The sequence below is a fragment of the Camellia sinensis genome, chromosome 1 (genome assembly GCF_055761805.1).
Source record: "Camellia sinensis isolate YWXY chromosome 1, ASM5576180v1, whole genome shotgun sequence".
Classification (NCBI taxonomy): Eukaryota; Viridiplantae; Streptophyta; class Magnoliopsida; order Ericales; family Theaceae; genus Camellia; species Camellia sinensis.
This window is the reverse complement of record NC_138961.1, coordinates 157,196,450-157,223,529: the sequence shown is the minus strand read 5'-3', so window position 1 is coordinate 157,223,529 and position 27,080 is coordinate 157,196,450. Positions and strand designations below refer to the sequence as shown.

The 27,080-nt window shown below is 30.7% G+C and overlaps 1 protein-coding gene across 1 annotated transcript; it reads right to left on the bottom strand.

The window, feature by feature from the left end:
* Window positions 1-17,477: 17,477 nt before the first annotated feature.
* Window positions 17,478-19,846, bottom strand: LOC114255990 (nudix hydrolase 18, mitochondrial). The gene is made up of 5 exons (XM_028195539.2): window positions 19,343-19,846; window positions 18,752-18,866; window positions 18,513-18,596; window positions 18,051-18,179; window positions 17,478-17,941 (listed from the first exon to the last, which is right to left on the bottom strand). Exons 1-5 carry the CDS (start codon window positions 19,411-19,413, stop codon window positions 17,807-17,809), a joined length of 534 nt encoding a protein of 177 aa, XP_028051340.2. The 5' UTR covers window positions 19,414-19,846; the 3' UTR covers window positions 17,478-17,806.
* Window positions 19,847-27,080: the final 7,234 nt, after the last annotated feature.

Here is a 27,080-nt window from a genome sequence, read left to right as displayed (position 1 = left end):
AGGTTCTACATAGGCTTAACGTCCCCTAGCACGAAAGGACACTCTAAGAATGTCATCAAAGCAACACAACACCATTCACTATAACCTGATTTCCCCAAAATCTGATAACACTGAAGCAACCACTCTCCCTTGCAAAACATGTTCTGATCAGTCAAAGACAAATGTTCAGTACTGCTCAAAATCAAATCAATCTACCGTCATCGGTTCCCATAGCGTCAAACAAACAAAATGGAACAACACTCCTTACGACACCCAATCACAGGTTTTGTACAATTCGGTTCATTTTTAACACATATGTCCTCAATAGTTGGGGATTGGTTCTCAATGGTGTTCATAGTTAGATCAATCTGTTGACAGCCCACAAAAGGTCTTTCAAATAAGTCAAGTATTCCAAACGAATTCAAGTTTTGGGTCTATCAGTTTTTCTACCAAGAATAATCTGGCTATTTATTCACAAGCAATTCTTAATCCCCTTTTTACAAAATCAAATTAGATAGAGGGTCTTATCGGTCGATCCAAGCAACGGTCTTGTCAGATTAGATCGAACAAAGGTTCTATCAAATTACATCAAATGAGGGTTCCATCGGAACAATATCAGGCAAAGATTCTATCGGATCGAATTAGATAAAAATTTTCTCAAATAAGGCACATTCAGTTCCGTAAGGCATACTTCGTTTGCTTAGGTACATGGTTGATAGTTTCTCAACTGCCCTAAGTTCATCAGTTCTCAAAGTCATATCAAAATTATTCATCACAACTGTTCATATCAAAGCATTTCAAGTCATGTACAATATGGCATCGACTACATAAATTTGGGGGTAGTTGCATAACGTGCAGTTATTCAGATCAGGAGGTATGTACCATAATCAATACAGCAATTCCCAAACACATCTTATATACAAGCACATGGTGCACAGTAACACATTAAACAGAGTTCCTCGGTTGTACATAAGATACGGTCGGTTACGCAAAAGTTCCAAATTAGTCACAAAATGTAGGTTTATGAGTCGAGCCCAGTATAATCACATAATCCAGTCAATTTTCTACCAATCAAAATGCATGGTCTCATAACTTGCAGAGTTTATTATTTGGGGTGCTCAACTCAATTATACAATCACAAAGTCACAATTCCAGTGGTTTAGTCATTGAAGACAGTAACATAGCCAATCAACCTGAGCATAGGTTTAGATATACATGTGCATGTGCAGAGTTAATCAATATCCCAAAATGTATTTCACAAATTTCCCAAACAGGGCATATATCTCCAATGAACACGGTCTCGATCATGTAGGTCTAACCAATCTAGATACACATGCAGCGGATATGGAAAAATATGCCGATCCAAATCAAATAATATCCCAAGCAAAGATGTACAAACGTACTAATTCATAATCAATCAACACATAGGCATTTGTTTATAAACAGTATAGATACCTGGGATAACGGTTGCAGTATTCTAAGTGCTTTCTGGGATGAGTGTAATTACTCTATCCTGAGTAGCAATCCCTACCACTGGTACGAGTCTAGTTGAGGCAGAACATTTATTCATATTTTCTCAGTTCGGAAATAATTCCTTACCATATGGTCCATTTTATCACACCTATAACGAGCCCTAGAAATTCGGTAATGAACCCCTCGATGTTTCTTACACCGGTGGTGGCAAAAGTTCTTACCATAACAGCAACTGACGTTGTTGTCTTAAGATCTCTGCCATTTCTTGTACCATTCTTTCCAGTCTATCAGGTCGGGCTATAAAAGAGTCTGCCAACTCGTATGCCCGTACTTTAACCATGTTCTACACGAACTCTTATTAAATCATGCCAAATACGGGGATGTCCAATACAAAAATAAACACATAATCACACATAGGCACGTCTTTATATTCTCATTTCACATATCGTACGTAATTAATCACATACGTAACAGATAATTGCATACTTATCAGATATCGCATGCTGAACATTTACTAAATAATTATATACTCAAATCATGTTCATATTTCACATAGACACCCGTAGGCAGAATTGAATGCACATAAACAACTTTTCATGATTCATATATTCGTGTATGTGCATTATAACAAAACAAACTTGTTGTACACATTAGTGTAACAATTCATATCTCATATTCAAATCATGTGTGGTACTTCCTTTAGCATAGCATATCGAGTTGGTCAAGCATATCAAGTTCCATAATGGAACCTCCGGTACTGAGTAACAGATCTCATACATAGGCCACGGTATTGTTTCCCCCGGGCGAGGGCCTCATGACTATAAGCCACAATATTATGTCCCCTGGGCGAGGGCCTCTGCTAAGGATACCACAATTACGTTCCAGGAAAATTTGGACAATCATTCATACAAAACATAGCATTCCAGGGTACTTGTCATTTCATATCATCAACAAATATTTAAAGTTAAACATAACTTTACGGAGATCTTACTCACCATCTGATTAAACTTGCATTATACAATATACAAAAGATTCTACAAATATGCATATACTAGAGAGCATATGTAGTCAAACAATTTGTAATGCAAGTACAGCACAACTTATAGCACATAATTGCCCAAATCAAAACACTTAAGCATATTCTCGATGCTTTCGAATTCATACTTATCACATGAATGCATCCTAAATCTTTTCTAGACGCTCATTACTCTTTTGGACAAGTGCGTGAGTTATTAACTCGTGCTCTGATACCACTCTGTCACAACCCAAACCCGCCCCCGTGGGTTAAGGACATAACTGGCCAGTAATCATGATATTACCTACGGTCTCAAACCAAACCAAACGTATTTTAACAGAGTTAATGGGGGCCAAACGGAAGCAATTTAAAACTTTGTCCATAGAGCTGTGCTTATATGCACGTCATAACATTCCAGACATATGTACGTTAATAACTCACTGTAGAAACATAGTGACATAAGTTCTGTACAAACAGGATCATTCAAAACTAAGTCAACCCATCACAGCTATGTATAGATATACACAAAGTCCTCGCCAACATGACCAAATATAAATACATAACACAAGGGCGAAGACGGGTCTCGTATGTGAGACACGAAGGCTGACCCTCCAAAACCTTTGTTGCTCCTCACAGACTTCACTAGGGCTGGGTTTGGACTTCTCTTGGCTCACCTACAAACACATGAATGAGCGTGAGCGAAAGCCCAGTGAATAATATCAAATCAAATACAGAAGTTACATAACAATGTAGAACAACATGTTTCAAACGGCCTTGGGCCCAATTCATATTTTTATTTAACAGATATATAACTATACGAAATTCAAATCAAGTGACTGTAGTTCCAAACATTCTGGCCTTTGGCCCATTCAGATTTCTATTCATGTCAAAACGGCCTTCGGCCCCATGTCAAAATGGCCTTCGGCCTATTCATTTTTGTCAAAACGGCCTTCGGTCCATTCATTTCTGTCAAAATGACCTTCAGCCCATACATTCATGTCAAAATGGCCTTCGGCCTACTCATTCATGTCAAAACGACCTTAGGTCCATTCATATATGTCAAAACGACCTTCGATCCACTCATTTCTATCAAAACGACCTTCGGTCCATTCATTTCTGTCAAAACGACCTTCGGTTCATTCATTTTTATCAATATGACCTTCGGTCCATTTATGTTTATCAAAACGACCTTCGGTCCATTTATGTTTATCAAAACGACCTTTGGTCCATTTGTGTTTATCCTTGTCAGACTTTTGTCCACAATCCCAATTAGCAACTCATAAAGCTTATAAGGGAATAATAATTGGACATTCACAATCATTCAAATATCGATATTACTCACAGTGATCGGCTTGTGGATTTGCCTTGGAGCTTGACCCTACACATTCATTAACACAAAAGGGTCACTAACAGTTCAATCCGTTCTTTGATTCACATATTCCTCTTTAGGCTTTATTCTTATCTCATTAGCGCATTTACAATGCTTAACATATGCCTAAGAGTGCTTACAAGTGAAAGAGAACGGAAAACGAAACACAGAACGAGCATACAAAATTTCAGATAACAGGGTCCCCGCTCGAGCGTCAGCTTACCCGCTTGAGCGGACCCTTAAGGCCTGCAAAAGTACTGGTTACATGAAAAATACGTTCGAGCGTGGAATAGAGAGCTCGAGCGGAAGGCCTGTCTACAAAACTCCCCGCTCGAGCGTGAGATATCTCGCTCGAGCGGAAATCCAATTCCCAATTCTACAAAAAGTGCTGGGAGCACGATTTTTCTGCTGGAGCGGCAATCACCCCGCTCGAGCGGACATCAAAAATCTGGGTTTTCCAGATTGAGTTCTTGAGCTCCCTTCAACATTCAAATCATCATCTCATGCTTTTAATGGCTCCAATTTCACATATAATCATACTAACATGGCACCAATGCAAGATTGTAACACTATGAAGCTCAATTTCTTGATTCATCTACATGCATGCCCCCAAAATGTATCAAACTCAACACTAACATAACAAATTCATGCATTCAAGCTCATATCTTCTCAAATTGTACATGCATGAGATGAATTAGCCACATTCTCAACTTAGATAGCACAAATGATGATTATAACATGAGCTTCAATTAAAATTGTACATGGATTATACATTTTCATGCTCAAACATGCAAATTCAAGGTACTTTCTTATATGCATGCACATAATGGCCTTCAATTCAACAAAACCAATTCAATTTTCTTACAATCAGCTAACTCATGTTCTTGGCCATTAATAAATCTTGAATTTATAATTTACAAACTAAAATCCATGAGTTTACTTACCCGAGAGTTCAATCTCCCAAACTATAACAAAATCTTGGGCTTAATCTTGAAGTTCCCCAAATCTTGAGCCAAAATCACCCAAATTCTCTCCCTCTCTCTCTCTAACAGCCGGCCCTCTCTTTGTTTTTCTTAGAGTTTGGTCAGCCAAGGGAAGTTATGAGGAGAGAATACAAGGTGTAGTGTCTTAACACTACAACCCCACTAACATCAATTTAATAATAATGAATAATTGGCACTAATTCAACAATTAAACCAATTTAATCTGACCTGAATCAATTTCCAATTAAATTTCACCGTAGGCTCTAAAAATTATGCCAATCACAATGGCGAAATCAATTTCGGGTTCTGTGGCCGATAAGGCCCTCAATTTAATTTCTAAAAAAAAAGATTAATCAAACAGATATTCCTATGGTGAACAGATAGAACTTTAAAATCAGATATATTCACATAATTGGCACACAAAATTATATCAAACACATAATCATATTTAAATGAAGGACCGATTAGCACATTACGGAACAGGGGTATCACAGCCGCAGGAAAGGGCGACCGAAGATCCGAATTCAAAATGAATGTGGGTGAGGAAGAGTCAAAAGGCTTAAGAAACAGAGAGATGAGATAAGAGAGTGGAAGAAATAGAAGAAGATAGAAGGTAGAAAGGTGAGGTCAGATATTTGTTTGTCTTGGGATGGGTAAATTTAGAAAGAGGCAAAAGGTTAAGAGAGAGATATGAGAAAGTGGGATAAAAGAGAATATGATAGAAGATGGAAAAGTTTTTGTATTGGGAAGGAAAGGTAAAATTTAAAGAGAGAGAGAGAGAGAGAGATAGACACAAAAGGTTTGCCTCAGATTATTGGAAAGCGAAGTCTTGAGAAGATGAAGAGTTAGTTGATGTGACTGCATCAACTGCAATTAAAGGTGTGTATATACATAGAAAAGTCAAATATGTCTTGGGAGAAATAAATTTATTTTACTTACGCAGAGAAGCAACGGACTATATATATAATTAAGTCAGTCGATTTGAGTTATTCATATATTTTTTTATTTAATCTGATGTCCGACTGAAAAATCGAAAAAATTGCAGAAAATGAACCGCAACCGTCCGAATACATGGTCGAAACTACCTGCAGTATAATCGGGTCAGACAGTTCGGTTCAAATTTTTCGAGTGAATCGGATTGGTGAACACCCTTGCTTGGTGTCTTGCTATTGGATCAATTCTTGTTGGTAGTTTGTTTGCTTGTTTGCTCCTCTTTGTCATGTCGGGCTGTCACCAACTTTCACTTGAGCTAGTATATGATAGGGTTGGTTTCTTAATGCCAATCTAGTTGGGATTAAGAGAGTTCACTTTAATATTTTTTGCTCTTGCCTTGTCATTATTGATGTAAATCAATATATTTTATATGTTGTTTTCAACATTAAAGCTTTCTTTTGTTGAAAAAAAACAAAAATTATTGTCTAGTGCTAAAATTTTGTCTAGGACATATAGAGTATGATGGTATCGGTGACTAGAATTTATAGTATCAATGTTTTGTTATGAGAGGATTTCAATTGGTTTCATGATGCTGTCTTGAATTAGTATTGTGTGGTCTATGTTTTAGGATGTTGCCCTAGTTGCTTTTGTTTTGCTGTGAATGTTAACGCAAAGAATCTTTGAACTTAAATTTTTTTTTTTGACTGCATGCATGTTAAATTATTCAATGTCTGAGATTTTGGCACCAGCTATCATTGTGAAATTAATTAAATATCAGTACAACATATAAGAATTTTAGAGATTAAATTTTTTTATCTGTAAAAATAAAAAAATTGTTATAAAAGGTATTTAGAGATCAATTTCTATCATCATGAGAATAGTCGCTAAAAAGCCGTCCCGAAAAGTAAAAAAAAGGTTTTTAGAGACAAAATTTTAAAAATGTCACTAATAAATAGACTTTTAGTCTCAAAATGGTTTATTTTTTAAGGTAAAAAAATTTGGTCCTAAAATAATAATAATTCATCATTAATGTCTAATTTTTGTTGCTAAAAATATAATAACAAAACTTTTTGTAACAAAATTATTTAGTTCTTAAAAAATAATTTTGTCCTTAAATTTTGGTCTCAAAAACCTTAATTTTTTATAGTGTGTTACAATTTCAATTTTTATTAATTCAAAATTTAGGTCATACATTAATCACTGTTAAGGAGTTTAGTAATTTTGCCTTGACTGTTTTCTAGGTCATACATTAATCACTGCAATCCTTCACTACCTCATCGGTTGTTGGTGTCTGGATGGATGATTTCATCTTCTATATTCCCCTCGCAATGAAAGTATTTAAAGTTTTTTTTTTTTTTTTAATTGGCTTAGCATCTCAAGGTTGTGATTTTTGTTTTCTTTTCTCTTTTTTCAAAGCTTGATGAAATTTTTGAGTTGCCTCATTCGTGATGTAGCACGGTTTTTGACCATATTCATGTGTATCCTTCGGCCCCGTTTGTTTTAGGGTATAAAGAAGGTATTGAAACTAGTAATACCAAGGTATTACTAATGCCCTTGTTTATTTGCAGAGATAGCCTTAGGACTATTAGTCCCTTAGTATTACTAATACCCTTGGAAGGGGGATTGGTAAGGAGGAGATAGAGATGGTATTAGAAAATAGTGAGGGGATTAAAAAAAAATTTATTTTTTATATATTGGGAATTTTTTTTTTAAAATATAATGTTTAATTTTTTATATTTTTTTATTTGTTTTATTATTTTATATAAAAATAATTTAGCAATTCCTCATTGTCAATCCCCTCACTATCAATCTCCTCTATTCTATCTCCAAAAACAAACGGGGCCTTGAGTACTTGAATATGGCCTGTGACCCTCTCCATTATATTATTGAAATTTGTAATGGAAGATTTTTGTTATATTATTTAAGAATTATAAAATAATCATGAAAATTTATTATTATTTTAAATTTAGAAAGAATCTATACTATATATTAAGTAAAAGAGGGTTTTTAACCCTAAGTTTTGTGGGAGTTTCAATCTCCTAATCTAAATTTCTTGATTTTTTTATTTAAAAAAAAATAAAAAATCTTAGCATTTATTAACTTCTCCCAACTCCCAAGTCTTACCCTCAAAATAACACTTTAATGCATTAAGAACAAGCATAAAAAAAATTCTTTAAAATCCAACAAATATGAATTCCTTGAAAAGTCCCAACACATATGATTATTATCCCTCATAATAACACTTTAATGCATTAAGAACAAGCATAAAAAAATTTCTTGAAAAGTCTAACACATATGATTATTATCAAAATATTAAACTTTAATATAATATAATAAAAAAAAGACATTTAATTCCTTGAAAAGTCCAACACATATGATTATTATCAAAATATTAAACTTTAATATAATATAAAAATATGATTATTATCCTTCATAATAACACTTTAATGCATTAAGAACAAGCATAAAAAAAATTTCTTGAAAAGTTCAACACATATGATTATTATCAAAATATTAAATTTTAATATAATATAATAAAAAACAAAAGACATTTAATTTCTTGAAAAGTCAAACACATATATGATTATAATCAAAATATTAAACTTTAATATAATATAAAAAAGGAAAAAAAGAAGACATGTAAAAAAAAATTAAAAATCACAATTCACATATATAAGTAATAATTGTAAACACAATAAAATATGAGGACATTCATGTTTACACGTTTTTTTTTTATAAAATCTCTTTATTATAATAAGATAGCACTTTATTTCTCTCATCTAATAATCTATATATATATAAATATATCTATACTTCTATACTTATATACTATATATTAAGCAAAATGGGGGTTTTTAACCCCAAAATCTGTAGGAACTTCAATATCCCAATCTGAATTTTTTAAATATTTTATTAAAAAAAAAACTCAGCATTTATTGATTTTGTCAAAATTTCTTGATCAACATTTATTAACTTTTTTAAATTCATATGTCTTTTCACATGCCTGCGTTTATTAATTTAGTCAAAATTTCCTGATTAGCATTTCAAATCTCCCCATACAAATAATTATAGATACAATCTGTGTATAGTTAATGTAGTACCCTTTTCAACTTCTCTCATACACTATGATTAGTGATAAGATTATTAAATTATTTTTATAAAAAATCTTAAAAAATATAATTTATATATTAAAAAAATTTAAAATAAATATAAATATCTATAATTATTCCGTACATAACACGGGTGATATTATATAAGGAAAATGATTTTTTCAATCCACAAATCTGGTGAGAGCTTCGTTATTGCAATCCTAAATTCTTAATTTTTTGATTAAAAAAAAAAAAAAAACTTTCCGTAAGCAAAACAGTTCCGCCCTTTTCTGATCTAAAACAAAAACAAAAAAAAACCTTTCCACCCTTTTCTGATTTACCACAGCAGTCGCAGCAGACCTTAAACCCTATTACCCATTGCCAAGCAGCCGCAGCAGACCCTAACCTAAAGAAAAAATTTGGGAGAGATTTCTATTACAGCGGCAACCGCTATGGGATAAAAATATTTCAAAATCTGTGGGTAAACCATTTATTTTTTAATATAGTGATTATATTTTTAAATGGATTAAAAATGATTGTATTTTATTCACATAAAATATTAATTATTGATTATAATTGAATTATATTTTGTGATTGTAATTAAAACTTTGTTTATTTTTTAATATTTTATTTTTAATCTAGGTTCAAATAAAGTACGCACTATTGGTGATAATGATTATATTATTCTTTGTAATTGGAGTTTTTAATTTATTTTTTTTAATGATTGTGTTTTTTTACACTCCATTTAATGTGTTTTTTGAAGGAAAAAAAAAAAAACAAATAGATTGTATTCATGTTTTTTGAATACAAGCGATTGCATTTTTAGTTTATGTTTTTTGAAAAAAAAAAAAAGATTGTATTTATTAGATTCACATAAGTACTCACTGTATTCTTTTTTAAAAAAAAAAAAAAGTTGTGCTTTTTAACTATCAATCAACTTAATTTGTATGTTTTTTTATAAAAAAAAATAATAATTTTATTTTTTAACTACCAATTGACTTCATTGTTTTTTAATACGGTCATTGTATTTTTACACTCTGTTTGATTGATGATGATTGGATTGCATTTTGTTATTATAATTGGGCTTAATTTATTTTTCAATACGACGATTGTATTTTTAATCTATGTTTTTTTGGAAAAAACAATTAGATTGTATTCTTTAAACTCACATAAACTACGCACTATTGATGATGATGATTAGATTATATTTTCTAGTTAGGTTTTTCAATTCATTGTATTTTTAAAAAAAAATGGTTGTGCTTTTTAACTATTAATTAGCTTAATTTGTGATTGGATTTTTAACTGACTATGCTTTTTGAAAAAAAAAAATAATTAGTGATTATATTCACTAATTTAGGAGACTTTTTTTTGATTGTGATTAAAACTTTATTTATTTTTTAATATTTTATTTTTAATTTAGGTTCACATAAAGTACGCATTATTAATGATAATGATTAAATTATTCTTTGTAATTGGGTTTTTAATTTATTTTTTTTAAATGGTTGTGTTTTTTTACACTCCATTTAATATGTGTTTTTTGAAGAAAAAAAATTATATTGTATTCATGTTTTTTTAATACAATCACACGGTGATTGTATTTTTAGTCTATTTTTTTTGGGAAAAAAATAGATTGTATTTATTTGATTCACATAAAGTAATTTTTCAAATTTTATTTTTAATCTATGTTGACATAAAGTACACACTATTGATGATAATGATTAGATTATTCTTTGTAATTGGGTTTTTTAATTTATTTTTTAAAATTGTTGTGTTTTTTTACACTCCATTTAATATGTGTTTTTTTAAAAAAAAATTAGATTGTATTCATATTTTTTTAATACAATCACACGATGATTGTATTTTTAGTCTACGTTTTTTGAAAAAAAAAAAGTTAGATTGTATTTATTAAATTCATATAAAGTACTCATTGCATTCTTTTTTTAAAAAAATTTGTGTTTTTTAACTATCAATTAACTTAATTGGCATGTTTTTTTTAAAAAAAAAATAACATTATTTTTTAATTACCAATTGACTTCATTGTTTTTCAATGCGGTGATTGTATTTTACACACTGTTTGATTGATGATGATTGGATTGTATTTTGTGATTGTGATTGGACTTAATTTATTTTTCAATACGGTGATTGTATTTTTAATCTATGTTTTTCGAAAGAAAAAAAAAATTAGATTGTGTAGAGTTTTAATCTATGTTAACATTATGGTTAAAGACAATACTGATTCAATAAATCTCATTGTTGAAGATAAACGGACAAAATTTATCTTGCAATGCCAACCATCATATTTGAAGAATATGAGATCAAATGTGCGTATATATATAATTTGTTATAAATAATTTATTCCTACATTTTCAAACACAAAATTATAATTTCAAAATTTTACAGGATAATAGAGTTAGAATGATTAAAGATTATATTGTGTCATGTCAAAATCGTGCTTATGCATTTATCATACCTATACCAACAATGCAAAGTCAACTAGATTGTGCACTGTGCGTAACCTTTGTTTTAAATATAAATTGGTCTGAAGAATGTCTATACCTTTTAGAAGGTTAAAATATATATATATATATATACCCACAACAATTTAGATTTTAGTTATATTTTATTTTATTTATTCGGTGAATTCTGAACAAATATAATAAATTCTTATCTTTATTACTTTAATTATGCAATATCAATATTTTCTTTTAAAATTACGAATATTTTATGCTAACAATTCAAAAATATCTTTTACATAGCCATAAATATTTTTTTTTAAATTCAATTCCTTGTATAATACAGGTGATATGCTAGTTATTACATATCTTTAAATAATATAATGGAGATCCTCAATTATAATTTTGGAATTGAGAGGATTACAATCCTTGAACATGTATCTGGAGTTGTATTGTATATATTTTCTTTGTAAAGAAATTAGAAATTAGATATAAAAATGTGAAAATAATTATATAAAAAAATATGAAAGTAGAAGTGAAGTTTGTATTATGATACAATTGTGCAAGTAAGATCATAATTTTCAGTTGCAACAGACCACTTGTATCTCTACGTTTTAACCATTATTTTCACTTCTTCCATTTGCAATTTCTTTTAATTATAAATTACTAAAAAATAAAAATAAAAATAAAAAGGAAGGACAGGTTGAAAAAAACACAATAAAACGTTTGTTACAGATAAAAGAAAATACAATGGGTCCAAGCCTAAACCTTGGAGAATTGAAGTGGGCCTGTGATGGGCCAACAGAAACCCAGTATAGTTGGCGTGACAATCACAATCTCAATCTCAAGGCCCCTATGTTACTTAAAATTCTGATACAATGATAATGTTCATGCAAACTACAATTCTATTTTAACAAAAATTAGAGTTTTAATGCAACTAAAACCCCAATGCAATGTAAATTTTGACTGAATGCCACAAGAGTTCCATAATTAAAAGAGTAAATTACAAATACAATCCCGTAAATGTGTTAAAAATACACCTTCTTTTTTCACATTTTGAAAATTATAAAGGGAAAAATTCATTTTATCCCCTATAGTTTAACCGTAGAGCACTTTATCCCATTATCTTTTGAAAAATAATCAGATACCCCCATATGGTTTTGGACTAAAATGCAACACCTAACTCTGTTAATAGAATTACAAATTTACTATTTTACCCTCTTGAACCAATGTGTCAACTCATTAGATATATACAAGTTTACACAAAGGATTATACTGAGTTAAACTCATTATATACATAAATATTTATATATATATATATACACACACATCAAATTGGATACACCTACACAGGTTTACATATAATTTCCCTTCATATATATACAGGTTTATTTATACACAAATTTATATATATGTATATATATAATCAAATGGGATTTTTATTGATAAATTTCATTTAGAAATATTCTAACCCAAGAAGTCCATGAAGGAATTTTTTTAACCCACTTAGTCTCATGTATTTATACTTTTATTCCATAAATTCCTTTTTCTTAATATATACTTTTTTCTTAAACCCTTATGCCCTTATATTTAATATTGATATTTAATGTTAGGGGAGGAGAGAGAAGGGAAAGGACCAAGATATAGGAAATTTCATACATAAATTAAATAACATTGATGTTATTATTTTATATTATTATATAATGTGAACATATTTTTAATTGACAATACATTAAAAATAATGTGAACATTCTCTCTCATCTGATGTAAACATTCACAATACCTTTTCGAAAAATTCTCTCTCATCTAATATAGTGATGTGAACATTCAGAACATGTAAACCTTCTTATTTTTAATTGACAACACATTAAAAATCACGTTCATTATATTTTTAATTGACAACATGCAAGGATGTGAACGTTCATAACATGTGAACATTCTCTCTCATCTAATGTAGTGATATGAACGTTCACATTCGTATGTTTTAGTATGAATATTCACATCATGTAATTGGCAACACAATGACAAAAATTCATTTCAAATTAATGTGAATATAATGATATGAATATTCATTTCAATTACATGATGTAAATATGCACATCATGTAATTGACAACACAATGACAAAAAATCATTTCAAATTAATATGAATATGATAACAGTCAACATCTTGATGCATGAGAACTATCAAAACATAATGGCAATCAATATTAATAGGGGCAGGAGAGATTGAGAGTATTTTGGTCTTCTTATCTCAAATAGGATCTAATAGAATAATCAAAAAGAATATGGGTTGAATAAAATAAAACTCTTAAAAAGAGGGTTTATCAAAAAAAAGCTCCCTAGTCAAATTGGGTATTGATTTGGTTGAGTATTGATTAGTCTGACCATAGTCAATAGGGAAAGTTCTGAACAGAAAGCAACAACTCTATTCTTTATTTCCAAATCTCTTGTTCATGATCTCCTACTTGATTTAATTAATGCCAAGTGTAATCAAGTTGGTTGCTAACAAACCATCGATAGAATTGAAAGAAAAACAATATCAAAATTGTACATCTCTACTTGATTCTCCCCGTCGAACATTTATGGCAGACATGTTGACAATCAAAGAATGGAGATTGAAGCAGGGTCACAATAAGGGGGCAGCGTGATGTCGACGATGATTGCAACACAAGATGTCATCTTTCTCTTCACGAGCAATGATTTATAACCCTAAATTTGAAACTCTAACAATGGCTCTAATGATGTGGCATGGAGCGAAAAAAAAAAAAAAAAAAGACACATACATCAAATCATTCATGAGTGACGCCCGCTACCACATAAGTAAAGCTCTCATTAGAGCTCTACTTTTAATGCTCTTAAACATTTTTGCTCTCTTCACCATATGGTGATGGGAGACGGCGACTTTGCAGCCAGATAATGACAGTAAGGTGGCTGGATATTGGGGTGCTTTTATGATTAGGGTGGAAGATGATAAGGGTTTTTTTGGGGAAGAAGATGAAGTTAAGGGAAAAACTAGATTTTTTTTTATCATATTTGGCCTTTTAAATTGATTTACTTTCTTGTCAACTTAAATTTATGGAGCTTGAGGTACAAACTCTGTCAATTTGAACAAAAATATTGACAGTATGGAAATAAATTGCAAACGACCAAAACCATAAAGGGATAATTGGATATTTTTAAAATACAGGGGTGAAGTGCTCTACGGTCAAATTACAAGGGAGTTAAATGAATTTTACCCAATTATGAATATTTACTAATCAAAATTTTTCCTCTAGTTGACTTAATAAATAAAAATAAGTATACAAATATCCTCTAATATCAAAATGGAATTATCATGCAACTCGCATTTTCATCCACCCATCACCCAATCTCTCTTTTTACGCCACTACTATATTCTCCAAACCTTTCTTGGCGACACAATAAATACTTGTAAACAGTAATGACGGTGGTATTGATAGAGAGCGGAAGAGAGTGGTGCTATAGTTGGGCAAAATGGTGTTACTAAAATGAGAAATAAGAAAAGTGAGATAGGAAAAAATAAATAAATAAGGTGTTTAGCTTCATAAAGGTTAATTTAAGTGATAATTATCCAATTTTAGATAGTTGAAATAAAAATAAAATAAAATAACTGAAAAATTGGTCAAGCAGATTCTGAGCCCAAAAATGAGCCTCCATGGCCAGTCCGGCTCCGCAGCCCAAAAATGAACCTGGGTTGAATCCAATTTTTGTATGGTTTTGGGGATTTTAGGTTTAAAAGGCAAAAACAAGTTTGGGATAATTTAAAATTAAGCAGAATCTGTTTTTAAAATTATTTTTAGCAATTAGATAAACTAATTTTAATACTGTTGGATATATTAGAGGTGGAGTTACAAGTAAGTCCTATGTATCGGACTTATTTATCATAAAGTGTTACTCTGATTTAAAAAAAATTTTAACAAAATATAATTCAAATACTTATACTTTTTATATCATATTTCAATAGAAACTAATAAAAATAAATTAAAAATTAAACAAAACTCACAAATAAAAGTAAAAACGTCCCAACTATTTATCACTTTAATCAATTTATTAGTACCAAATAATCATTCAAAAAATATGAAATACATCTAAAAAATCTCATTTTTTTAAATTATTAAAACAAGAGACAAATAAATTAAAAAAATAATAATAATCATTAAGAACTTATGAATAAATAAGTCCGATCAAGAAGATGTGTTAATAATTATCCTACATGGTATATGGGATTAGATAGGGATACGGGAATGCTATTGCACCATAAAGCACAGCATCCCTGTTGTGATGCTCAATGGGAGCTTTTTTGGAACATATTTTGATGATTTGAATCGTTTATATTGTAAGGTTCGTCAAACATACTATTCATGAAAAAAGTATGTTAATCAAATATCAATAGTTCCATAATCAAGTCCTTATTATTTTTTAAAAAATTATCAAAACATATTAATTGTTTATTTTTGTAAAAACAAATGTGGTCTTGTTTTGGACCTATAGATGTTCAATTAACCTAATTTTTTACATTAATGATTTACTCGACGAATCCTACAATCTGAATGGGTCGAATCATCAAAATATTTTTAGGAAAAGCTCTCGATGAGCCTCATAGCAAGCTGCTGTGCTATAAGCATCCCCAATTCCGATTAGATAGGTAACAAAATTCTGTCCATTGATTAAGGGGTTGTTTGGAATGACCTAAATAAGTGTACTTTTTGTCTTTTTATGAAAAGATGTGCAGAAAAGTAGAGAGATGATATGATGAAAAAAAGATAAAAAGTGTATACTTATTTAGGATAGCCAAACTTGGCCTAACTAGGGAATTCCAAGATTAAAATCTTTGATCAAACCCTAATTTGTTTATATTTGAGTTGGGAGGTAGGTTACAAGAACGGTAGTGAGAATGGCTGAGACATTTGGCCTCGAGGATTTGATCTTGCTACTTGGTAATGGCATATATGATTTGAGGTATCGACTTCGCAATATAAATGATTTGATCTTTGAACTTGACCGATCATCATGGAGTCCGGCAGAGTTTATGGAGTTGGATATTCATTCTGTCATGAATGAGTTTAGGCTTAAACTTCATCTCACTGAGTGTAAATTGGTTGACGTTTTAAACCAACAATATCTCGCCCAACAGAAAATAGTAGATGATCTAATCAAACAGGAGAAAATTGAGGCTGCTCGTGCCGAAGACTCTATCATTATGGATGTGTTTATGAATGAAGGTTTGGAGTTGTCTTCCATTACTCGTAAAGTTTGTAGAGACAAAGAAAGGCAAAGAAAGTTTGTCAAAAAGAAATCAAGGTATTTGATGAAAAAAGCAAGAAAGGTAAAAGTGATTGAAAATTAGGGTTTGTAGTATAAAGCTTTAATAATATTGACATGAATTAGTAGCTTCTGATTTATGTTTTATCATGTTATATTATGTCCTCAACTACGTTTAAATGTAATTTTGAAGCATCCATGATATGTTTTCATTTGTGTCCTTACACTTTGATTGGTCCAGGAACAGCTTTTGTTCTATCTATAATTTTACTTTTTTATTATTATTGTTTTTGATTTTTTCAAAGTACATGTATGCTTAAATTAGATGTATGAAAATCTAGCAGTTTCAAAACATTGCCTGGATTTTGAATTAATCTATAATAGTCATATAATTTTATTGTATTTGTCAAAAAATAGAGGATTATTTTTTATATTATACTTTTTCAATACAAATGTAATAAAATCATGTAATTATGAATATCAAATTATTCTAAATTTTTTCTTAGATGTTTTATATACCATGCCCCACAAAACAAATGGCACATATGGCCAAAATATAACCCCTGGTAAACTAAAACATGTAAAAAAAACAAATAACATTTGACATCATTTGCCCATGTATTTTCTGTATTCAATAAATAAATAACAAAAAAATAAACTTAAATAAGTCCACCAGACAAATCTAATAAAATTCCATTTACCTATGTATTTTCTGTATTCAATTTTATATTTTCTTTTTGTATTATTAGACTTATTATATGGAATATGGATTGTTTTAGCTGTTCATGATCCCAAAATACAGTGTTTTCCAATTAGACCAGATGGAGTCCCTTTCTCATAAAATAAATCTCCACTTCCATCCCAAAAATAAATAAACATAATGAGGAAATGCAATTAACAATTTTCTGGTCAGAATCTAATATCATGTACTGTATTTGTTTTCAAGATGTGGTGGTTCTAATTCTCAATCAATATATATGTTGGTTTCCAACAAATTAATGTACATCATTTTAACACCCATCAAAACTAGAAACCACCCAACAACATGAAACAAGATAGCAACCCCAGTTTCCTCCTCCTACTTGTCTTCCAATCCAATCCCTTTCAACAGGGTTGTTGTTCCTCTCTCTTGATTGCTCTGATTCTAATACTCTCACTCCTTCTCTGCTCTAACCATGTCTGAGACCCTCAACAATTTCCTATTTACAATTTTAGAAGATTTTTGCTGAGCTAGCTTAGAGAACATGGTCCTACTACTTCTTCCTCTTCGCGCTTTTCCACAGATGTGAGGCGTCGTACTAATTTATCTAAGGCTTCCTTCATCCACCAATGCTGACAAACCTCCCTTGCCTCAGTCGCGGTCATCTAAACAAACACAAATGATAGCTTGTTATATACTGTACTATTAATTATCAGTTTTTCTTTATCAATCAATCAAATGATCAAATTTTACACGACCAACGTATGATCATACCCATATTCTTTGGCGAATGTCTTTTTCGGGCCAAAAATCAAGTTCCTCCTGAACAAGCAAGGGGAACATGTGCCCTTCATAGTATTCATCTTGGGTTTTGCTCTTGAAACACCATTTACCCAATGTACGCTGCAAAAATTAAAATAAAATAAAAAAATTATCATTGTATATTCAGGAAATGGAAAACTAAATTGGCATTAAATATAGTAGTTATAAGCAGTACCAAAATTCACATTCATAATGAAATCTAGTGAAATGGAAGGTAGAATGAACAAATCTCAATGCCAACAAGAAGAAGAAGATACAGAGTACTTTAAACTGTATCTAACATGGACTCCAAATTGTTGTAAAATCTTGCAACAATAGTACTTCAGTATTTTTTAAGGTGCATTTCACACGCGCACACACTCCAAATTTGTATAAATTAATATGAAATATTGCAAGATTTATAGATGAAGAAACCTCTAGAGTGCCAACAACTCCAGCTTCCTCCTCTGTCTCTCGCAAAGCTGCGTCTACTATGGATTCGTCTGCTTCCCAACCTCCCTAATATTCACAATGGTGGGGATAATCTTGATCACATATATATAAATTATATCACATTTTTTAAATGAATTAGCACAATTAACTCATGGATCTATTTTGACTAATCATTCTGAAAAAAAATAATTAATAGAAGTAATCTGATTAGATTAATTTACCTTTGGGAACAACATGCCTTTGCCTTCTCGCTGTGAAGTAATGACAAGAACTTCTAATTTTTCCTCATCCCCAATGGGTGTTTGACTTGTTACTCTGTATCTATATGGAATGCATCTGCAAAATATCACAAACAAAAAGGGTATATCACATCACCAAACAAAGACCTCAAAATTATAAATCAATTTTAGAAAAGAAAAAAAAAATCATAAATCCCCAAATTTCAGAAAGAAAGAGAATTGATTTCTATCTTTCTTCTTTTTTGCCCTGTAATCATCATGGGGTCATATCATCATGCAAGATTTGTACATCTCATAGATTAAGGCCTTCCAAAAAAAATTTAAAAAAAATTATAATATAAATTATGCTCTATTTATCTTGTCTTTGCCATCATACCCATCTGAAATGAGCTTCTCAAATTTGTTTGGATTCCATGTGAATCCAAAACTCTCACCAAAATTAATTGATTTTATACAATTTCAATTTCTTATTCCTCCAATTCATTCCTTTTTCATTACAAACATACTTGACCATGTATGTATAGACGAGAGAGAGAGAGAGAGAGAGAGAGAGAGAGAGAGAGAGAAACGAACCCAACGACTTGGCGACGGCCTTTGTTGTAACGCTGCAAATCCCTTCCAGTGCGAGAAACCAAAGCTACCATTATCTTCTTTCCTCAAAGCTCTGTTTTTCTTCTTTTTTTTTTTTTGGTTGGTTTTGTTTTAAAGAATTGATGAGGAACAAGCAGATTTTTTTTTTTTTTCCCTATCAAACTCAAAAAAGATATGTGTCTATGAGTGTATATATACGTGAGTATATATAGAAAACTCAAGAAAGAAGCGAGAAATCCGACGACCCACTTTGAAATTGTATTGAATCAACAGCTGTTAAAACTACCCAAATCAGAATGGGGGTTGGGTTTGATTGCTTGTTGTTTCTCACTCTCCTTTCTGTATTTTGTTTGTATTTTGACGAGTTTGAGTGGTGGACGGTGATGTGCAATGTTAAAGAGATAAAAATGACAACCCTCCCAAACATCCCTTTTTATAGCCAATAATATAACACATCTTCTCCCTAAACACCGAATAAGGATCTCCTCTTTGAGTTTCTTTACTTATTGGGTTATTGGGCTCATTTTTAAGCATAATTTTAATAATTTAAATTGTTCATATTTTAAGATTTGTTAATTATATTATATTTGTAAAAAATTAAATTAATTAAATATCAGAAAGTATGTGTTCGAATCATCGAATTAAAAATTATTTTTTAAAAAAATTTAATAAATAATTTTTCGAACACATATTTTCTGATATCCGATCAATTTAATTTTTTTATAAGTATGATATAATCAACAAATCTTAAAATGTGAATGATTCGAATCATTAAAATTGAGCCTAAAAATAACCCAACAACCTAACAAGTAAAAAATCAAGTAAAAAACTTATGAAGGAAATCCTGAGTCGTAAACACCACCCACAACAAGAGAGAGAATCATTTCCTTTCTCTCTCCTTGCTTCTCCACTTCATAGGTTAGGTTATTGAGTTTACTTTTAAATTAAATTTAGATAATCTGACTGTTTATATTTTAAGATTTATTAAATATATTATATCTGTAAAAAATTAAATTAAAATATATCAAAAAAAATTTAAAAATTTAATAAATAATTTTCTGAACACATAATTGATTTTTTATAAATATAATATATTCAATAAATTTTAAAATATAAACGGTTTGAATTATCAAAATTAAGCGTAAAAATAGGCCTAATAACTTAATGAGTAAGAAGACAACAAGGGAAAGAAAAATGACTCGTAGCTCGAATTTCGACCGGCTCGAATGGCCCGAACTGCCCAAAACGACGACGTCGTTTTGGGCAATGTTTTTTTTTTTTTTCTTTCTTTCTTTCCTTCCTTTTCGTTCTTTCCTTTTCATTCTTTTGAACACAGACAGAGAGAGAAGAGAAGAGAAGAGGAGAGAGAGAGAGAGAGAAGAGAAGAGGCGATTGACAGTGATGGTCGGTGATGGTAGCGGTGATCGACGGCCCAATCTCCTCTTTCAAACTTTTTTTTTTTTTTAATTGATCTGGATTTGATCTGGATCTGAAGATTAGTTAAAAAAATAAAATTTGTTGATGATGAAGATGATGATGATGTTGAAAATGATGAAGATCTTGTTTTTTTTATTATTATTTTTGTTTTGTTCTTGATGTTGTTCTGAAAATGAAAGAAAAAATAAATAAAAAATTGTTGGCAATTGTTGGCTGATGTGTTGATGATGATGATGTTCTTGATTTTTTTTTTCCAGATTTTTTTTTTGTTCTTGATGTCAAAGAATTGGTAGATCTATCAAAGAATTAGAAATCAAAGAATTTGTAGATCTATCAATTTCTGATTTTTTTCTGATCTTCACAATGATGATGATGATGTTGTTGCAATTTGTTGATGTTGATGAAGATGATGAACAAGATCTGATGTGTTGATGATGATGATGTTCTTGATTTTTTTTTTTCCTGATTTTTTTTTGTTCTTGATGTCAAAGAATTGGTAGATCTATCAAAGAATTAGAAATCAAAGAATTTGTAGATCTATCAATTTTTGATTTTTTTCTGATCTTCGCAATGATGATGATGATGTTGTTGCAATTTGTTGATGTTGATGAAGATGATGAACAAGATCTGCAGCAGACCTATCTTCTTCTTCTTTTTCTTTTTCTTCTTCTTCTTCATCAGAAAAATGCAAAAAAAAAAAAAAAAAAAAAAAACACACACACACATCAAAGCGACGTCGTTTTGATGTCGGGCCATTCGAACCACGCTAATTTCGAACTACGAATTGAAACTGCAAGGGAAAATAAGGAGAGGATTGATTCGAGGGGAGGGCCATTGTTGTCATTTTCCGAGTGGGGATATGGGTGGCCCATGGATGCTCCAAAAAGGGAGTACGTGTTGCTGACTCCTCACGTGTGACTCCAGATTCCCTTCATTTCGGCCCTTATCAAACTCCAAAGAGTAACCTATATTATAACAAAAAGTTATCCTTTGTGTTGTTTAGCTAGTAAGAGCTGGTTTAAAAATTAATTATTTTAGTTAATTTTTAAATTTTTTATAAAAAAAATATGTAAAAAAATAAAAAAAAAATTATGTGATTGAATGTTCTGATTTTTTGATCATTTTAGCCAAAAATTTAACATGCCAAACGAGAAGTTATTTGGTGGTCTTAAGACATAGTCACGTGGTGTTCCAGATGAGTTGTGATTAATGGAGATGGTAAAATTTATAATTTTATGTTAAATGATTGAGAGGATATGATAATTTATGATTGGTTAGGAATATAGTCACGCGGTACTCCTGAACCACTACATTTGGGATTAATTTTTTATTCTTTTTTTGACTTTTTGTAGAATTAAAAAATTAATGATTTTAAGACGTTTTTTTTTTAAAAAAAAATTAATGAAAAAATTGATGGCATTTATCTTTTTTTAGTTGAGGACAATCAACTGAGTAATTTTTAACTTTTGACTTTTTTAAAAGTCATCAAACAAAAGTGTTAGATAAAAATCATTCAGTGTGTTTGGTTTGACTTTTTTAGATTAAATTTTTTAATTTTTGTGTTTTTTTTAGTGAATATTTTTAAAATTTTAAACATTTTTTTAAAACTTTTTTAGATGCACCTTACTTAGATGTATCTAAAAAGTAAAAAATTTGTGAAAAAATATTTTAAAAAATTAATAAATACATAAAAATATAAAAAATATACTGAATTCTTGTTTTTTTTTTTTGCGTATTTTTGATATTTAGTAAATTTTTGAAAGGTTTTTTTCACAATTTTTTTTTTTACTTTTTAGGTATATTTATGTTAGGCATGTCTAAAAAGTAAAAAAAAAAAATTGCTTAAAATATTTTAAAAAATTAGTAAAAACAAAACAAAAAAAAAGCACAAAAAATAAGAAAATAGAATTTTCTGAAAAGTATTTTTTTTTTTGGAAAAGATGAACCAAGGAAAGTAATTATGGTTATATATTACAAATAGTTAAGTTATGAACATTACAGTCATAAATTTTTGTGATAATCAAAGTAATCATTTTTTATGTTTTGTTATATATCATATGATTATTTTATAATTATGAAATAAAATACAATATACAATTTTTTCAAAAACATGTATACTAGAATTTCTTCTATAAATATGACTTTGAGATTTCATAACTCATATATGTTTGAGGAGAGTCATCAAACCAAACGACCTAATAAATAAGAAATAATTGCTCAAAATTGGTGGTGAATAAAATCCTATGTGATATAATAAAATTAGAACTAAAAATGAATTGAGAGTCGAGTTAAGTTTTAATAATTTAGTTCGTTTAATAATTCTATCTGAAATTATTAATATTTTTTTTGTGTATTCAAGTATATTATTTAGTTAAATTGTCTTTGGAAATTTATTAGAGACGGACACACGCAAACAAGAAGTTCACCTCATGCTCCTCATGTCTCCCCGTCACCAATGTTTTAAAAATCGAATCGATAAGCGAACCGGAAAAGGGACCGGGTGGATGGGTTACCGGTTCAACCGTCAAGTCAAAGCGGCCGAACCGTGACGTTATAATTAATATTATATAATTAAAAAATATTACTATAAATTATAAATAAATAAAAATTATTGCATAGTATTTATTAATAATATTTAATAAAGTCATAATTGATAAAAAAAAAAAAGAAAAAAAAAAAAAGTCAGTTGTTTTAAAGAAATTAAATTTTTTAAACATTCCCTCCAAACAAATTGATTGAATGCTAGATTTAATTTTGGATGGAAATGAAATTTTCAACTCTTCCCCCAATCAATATGTTTCAAATAACTTGATTGAATCCCATATAGAATTTTGTAGGTTCTCTTTGAAAAATCTTTTCCTATAAATAGGAATAGACTTTCATAATCTTCTCAAGCTTTCAATGAGACTCTTCTTTATGAGAGGAGACTCTTGAAGCAAGAATTTTTAGTCAAAATTTTGAAATATATATATGTATATAAGAAAGAGAAAAAAAAAAAAGGTCCGACCCTCCAAACCCAGACCGGGTCACCAATTTTGCTAGTTCAACCGCTGGGTCTTCCGATTTTTCATTTCTACACCGGTTTTGGACGAAGTCCGATTTTAGGGGGTTGACTGGATTGAAACAAGGCCCGATTCCCGGTCCGACCAGCTGGTTCGATCTGGGTTTCAAAAAAATTGCCCGTCACCATGGGCTATGAAATATTTGTTATTCTTTCCTATATTATTTTTTTTTATCATAAAAGCATTATTTTTTATTTTTATTATTTGATTCTCAAGTTATACGTATAATTTTAAAAGTAACATTTGGTTTGTGTTTGGAATTATGATTTGAATGTGAAATTATATTTTGAGTTTGTGAATTTTAGAATTATGATTTGAAAAAAAAAAATGTGTTTACTTATGAGTTTTAAAAAGAGTTTTTAATTGAATTTTGAATTAAGTGTTGAATTTTTGAAATGAGTTTTGAGTTTGTGAAAAGTTGTTTAGTTATGAGTTTTGAAAAGAGTTTTCCAAACTTAATTCAAAAACTTATAATTCATAACCAAACACATAAATCAAAAAACTCATAATCAAACTCCTTTTAAAATTCAATTCAAAAAAATATTATTAAAAAATAATTTTTTTTGTTTAAAAATAAAATAAAAAAGAGCACTGTTCTGGTCAACTGGCCGAACGTCTGAGAGGATGTCTGGGAGGACGAGCAGGCGGACCAAAATTGTTATTTTCAAAATTTAAATTTCAAAAACTCTCTAGAAAACTCTATGTAACCAAACATGTTTTCCAAATGTGTTTTGAAATGTGATTTGGAATCATGTTTTGAAAATTATAACTATACAAACCCTTGAATTATGGGGGTGGAATCATTATTCCAAATGCATACCAAACACAGAACAATAGTACCAAACTCTATTATTTTGGAATTAAAAGAACAATAATAATAATTTAAAAGACCATATTGTTAAATCAAGTTGAGAGAGAGAGAGTCTCTGTGAAATATATTATTTCAATACTGAAACCAATGTACACGGTCTCCTTTATATAGGAGAAAGAAGACAAGATAAGGACTAAGATACATAGCTATCTATATATATCTAAACATATCTATCTACAGAAACACAGTTATCTATATACATATCTATCTGCAGATACATAGCTATCTATATACATTAACAGCCCCCCTCAAACTCAATGAGGATAAACATCTACCAACTTTAGTTTGGAAACAAGTTCAATGAAGCGGCCAGGAAGATGAGCTTTGGTAAAGATATCAGTAGGTTGACTAGTAGAAGAGATCGGATAGAGATGAGCAGTACCATGAGTGACATGTTGACGAATAAAATGGCAATTAATCTCAATGTACTTGGTGCGATCGTGAAAAACATCATTGTGAGCAATCTGAATAGTACTCTGATTGTCACAATAGATGTCAGTAGCACCAGAGGGGGTAACATCCATGTCAGCAAGAAGCCGACGAAGCTAGAGAAGTTCCTGAGTAAGAGATTGTTTCTTACTGCCCCAAGAAATAAGAGAATCACCTATGAAGAAACATAAACCTGTAGTAGAGCGGCGGTCAGTAGGATCTCCAACCCAATCAGTATCGGAGAAGGCACAAAGTTAAAGAGAGGAATGGGCGGAATAATGAAGACCATGAAACAAGGTGCCTTTGAGATAGCGAATGATACGAACTAAAGCATCATAATGAGGTGTACAAGGAGTCGACATATACTGGCTGACAATATGGACAACATAGGCAATGTCAGGACGAGTAACAGTGAGATAGACAAGGCTGCCAACCTGTCACGACCCAAACCTGCCCCTATAGGTTTAGCATCATAACCGGCCAGTAATCCAAGATTACCAAAGGCCTTCCTGTATAATCAAAATAATCGGGGCTTGCGGAAGCAATATACAAACACATACCAATAGTCCAATGAGCTGTGCATCTATATGAATAAATAATCACATGGAAAAGCGTTAATTTACCCACTTACATTACATAACATATAACACAACATCTTATACAAAAACAGATGTACGGGTCAAAAATGTATAACATAACCGAAAGCTTACTAACGGCCTTCCAGGCCTAGCCCCAACTCGGAGGCATCCAAAACACTTGGTAGGCTTCAAAACAGTGGCTCGGTAAAAACCCTCCTACACTTGCCCTCCAGAACGCTCACCTATAAATATATATATAAAAACGGTGAGCTAAAGCCCAGTGAATAACAACTGTGTAAAGGGGTTAAGAATGGATGTCCTTTCAGTAATTAAAACAGTCATTTACATCAGTAGTTCAGTTATTCAATCAGTGGCTCATATTTCATGCCATATCAGTCAATTAGAAATCATAATAATCATATGTGGTACATCCAATAGCAGAACAGTACAGTAAACAGTAGGTCTTAATTGACCGAACAGTCAGTTGATGGCCATCAATACAGTAACAGTAGTTCCAAGGATAGGAACTGACAGAGATCTCTGTAACAGTAGCAATAACAGTAACAGTAACAGCCAGTTGCTATGGATGCCACGAGTATAGTTCATAAAATAGGACAAACATTCATTCAGTAAACAATATCATTTCAGAAAACAGTACAGTTAATCATTCAGAAAATAATTATAATTTAACATAGCTTTACAACATTGTTACTCACAGAGGGATTCCAGAAACGGTTGGTCAGTCTTTGAGTCTTGACCTACAAACATAAATGTACATAGCACAAAACATGTCTCATTATTACTCATTCATGTGGTCATACATGGCTTAGCTTTCTTTCTTTAATTTCCTATTCATTTCATGCTACATAACTTGTTCATATTGCCCATATACTCGGATTCAACACATATTTTCTAATTCACTTACTTATGTTGTTTCTTAGCTTATTAATCTTTAACAGCTCATAAATCATGCCTAAGAATGCCCATAAAGAGATGGGAGTGAAGATATGTACTTAAAACATCTTTTGAAAACATGTTGAAAATAAGTTGGCAGCTAGAGCCAGCAGAAGGCAAAAACAGAGCTCGCTCGAGCCAGAACTCCTTCGCTCGAGCCATCTTCTGCAGAGTTCAAAATTCTGAGAGCTCGTAATATTGGCTCAAGCCACCACTTCTTCGCTCGAGCCAACTGTAAATTTTTGGGCATAAAGCTTAACAAAAATGGCTTCCAAACAACTTCCAAAACTTGGGGTCTTGCATGATTTGATCAAACACATAAAATAGCTTTAGAAAACTTCAATACAAGACCCTTAAAACATCTTTTATTCAAAAACTCGTCAATTCTT

Excerpts from the sequence above, each read along its gene's own strand:
- LOC114255990 (XM_028195539.2), bottom strand. The coding sequence starts at position 19,413 with ATGGTAGCTTTGGTTTCTCGCACTGGAAGGGATTTGCAGCGTTACAAC. Across the intron at positions 18,597-18,751 it reads AAGGCATGTTGTTCCCAAAG|GGAGGTTGGGAAGCAGACGA; the intron begins GTAAATTAATCT and ends TGTGAATATTAG. Across the intron at positions 18,180-18,512 it reads GAGTTGTTGGCACTCTAGAG|CGTACATTGGGTAAATGGTG; the intron begins GTTTCTTCATCT and ends TAATTTTTGCAG.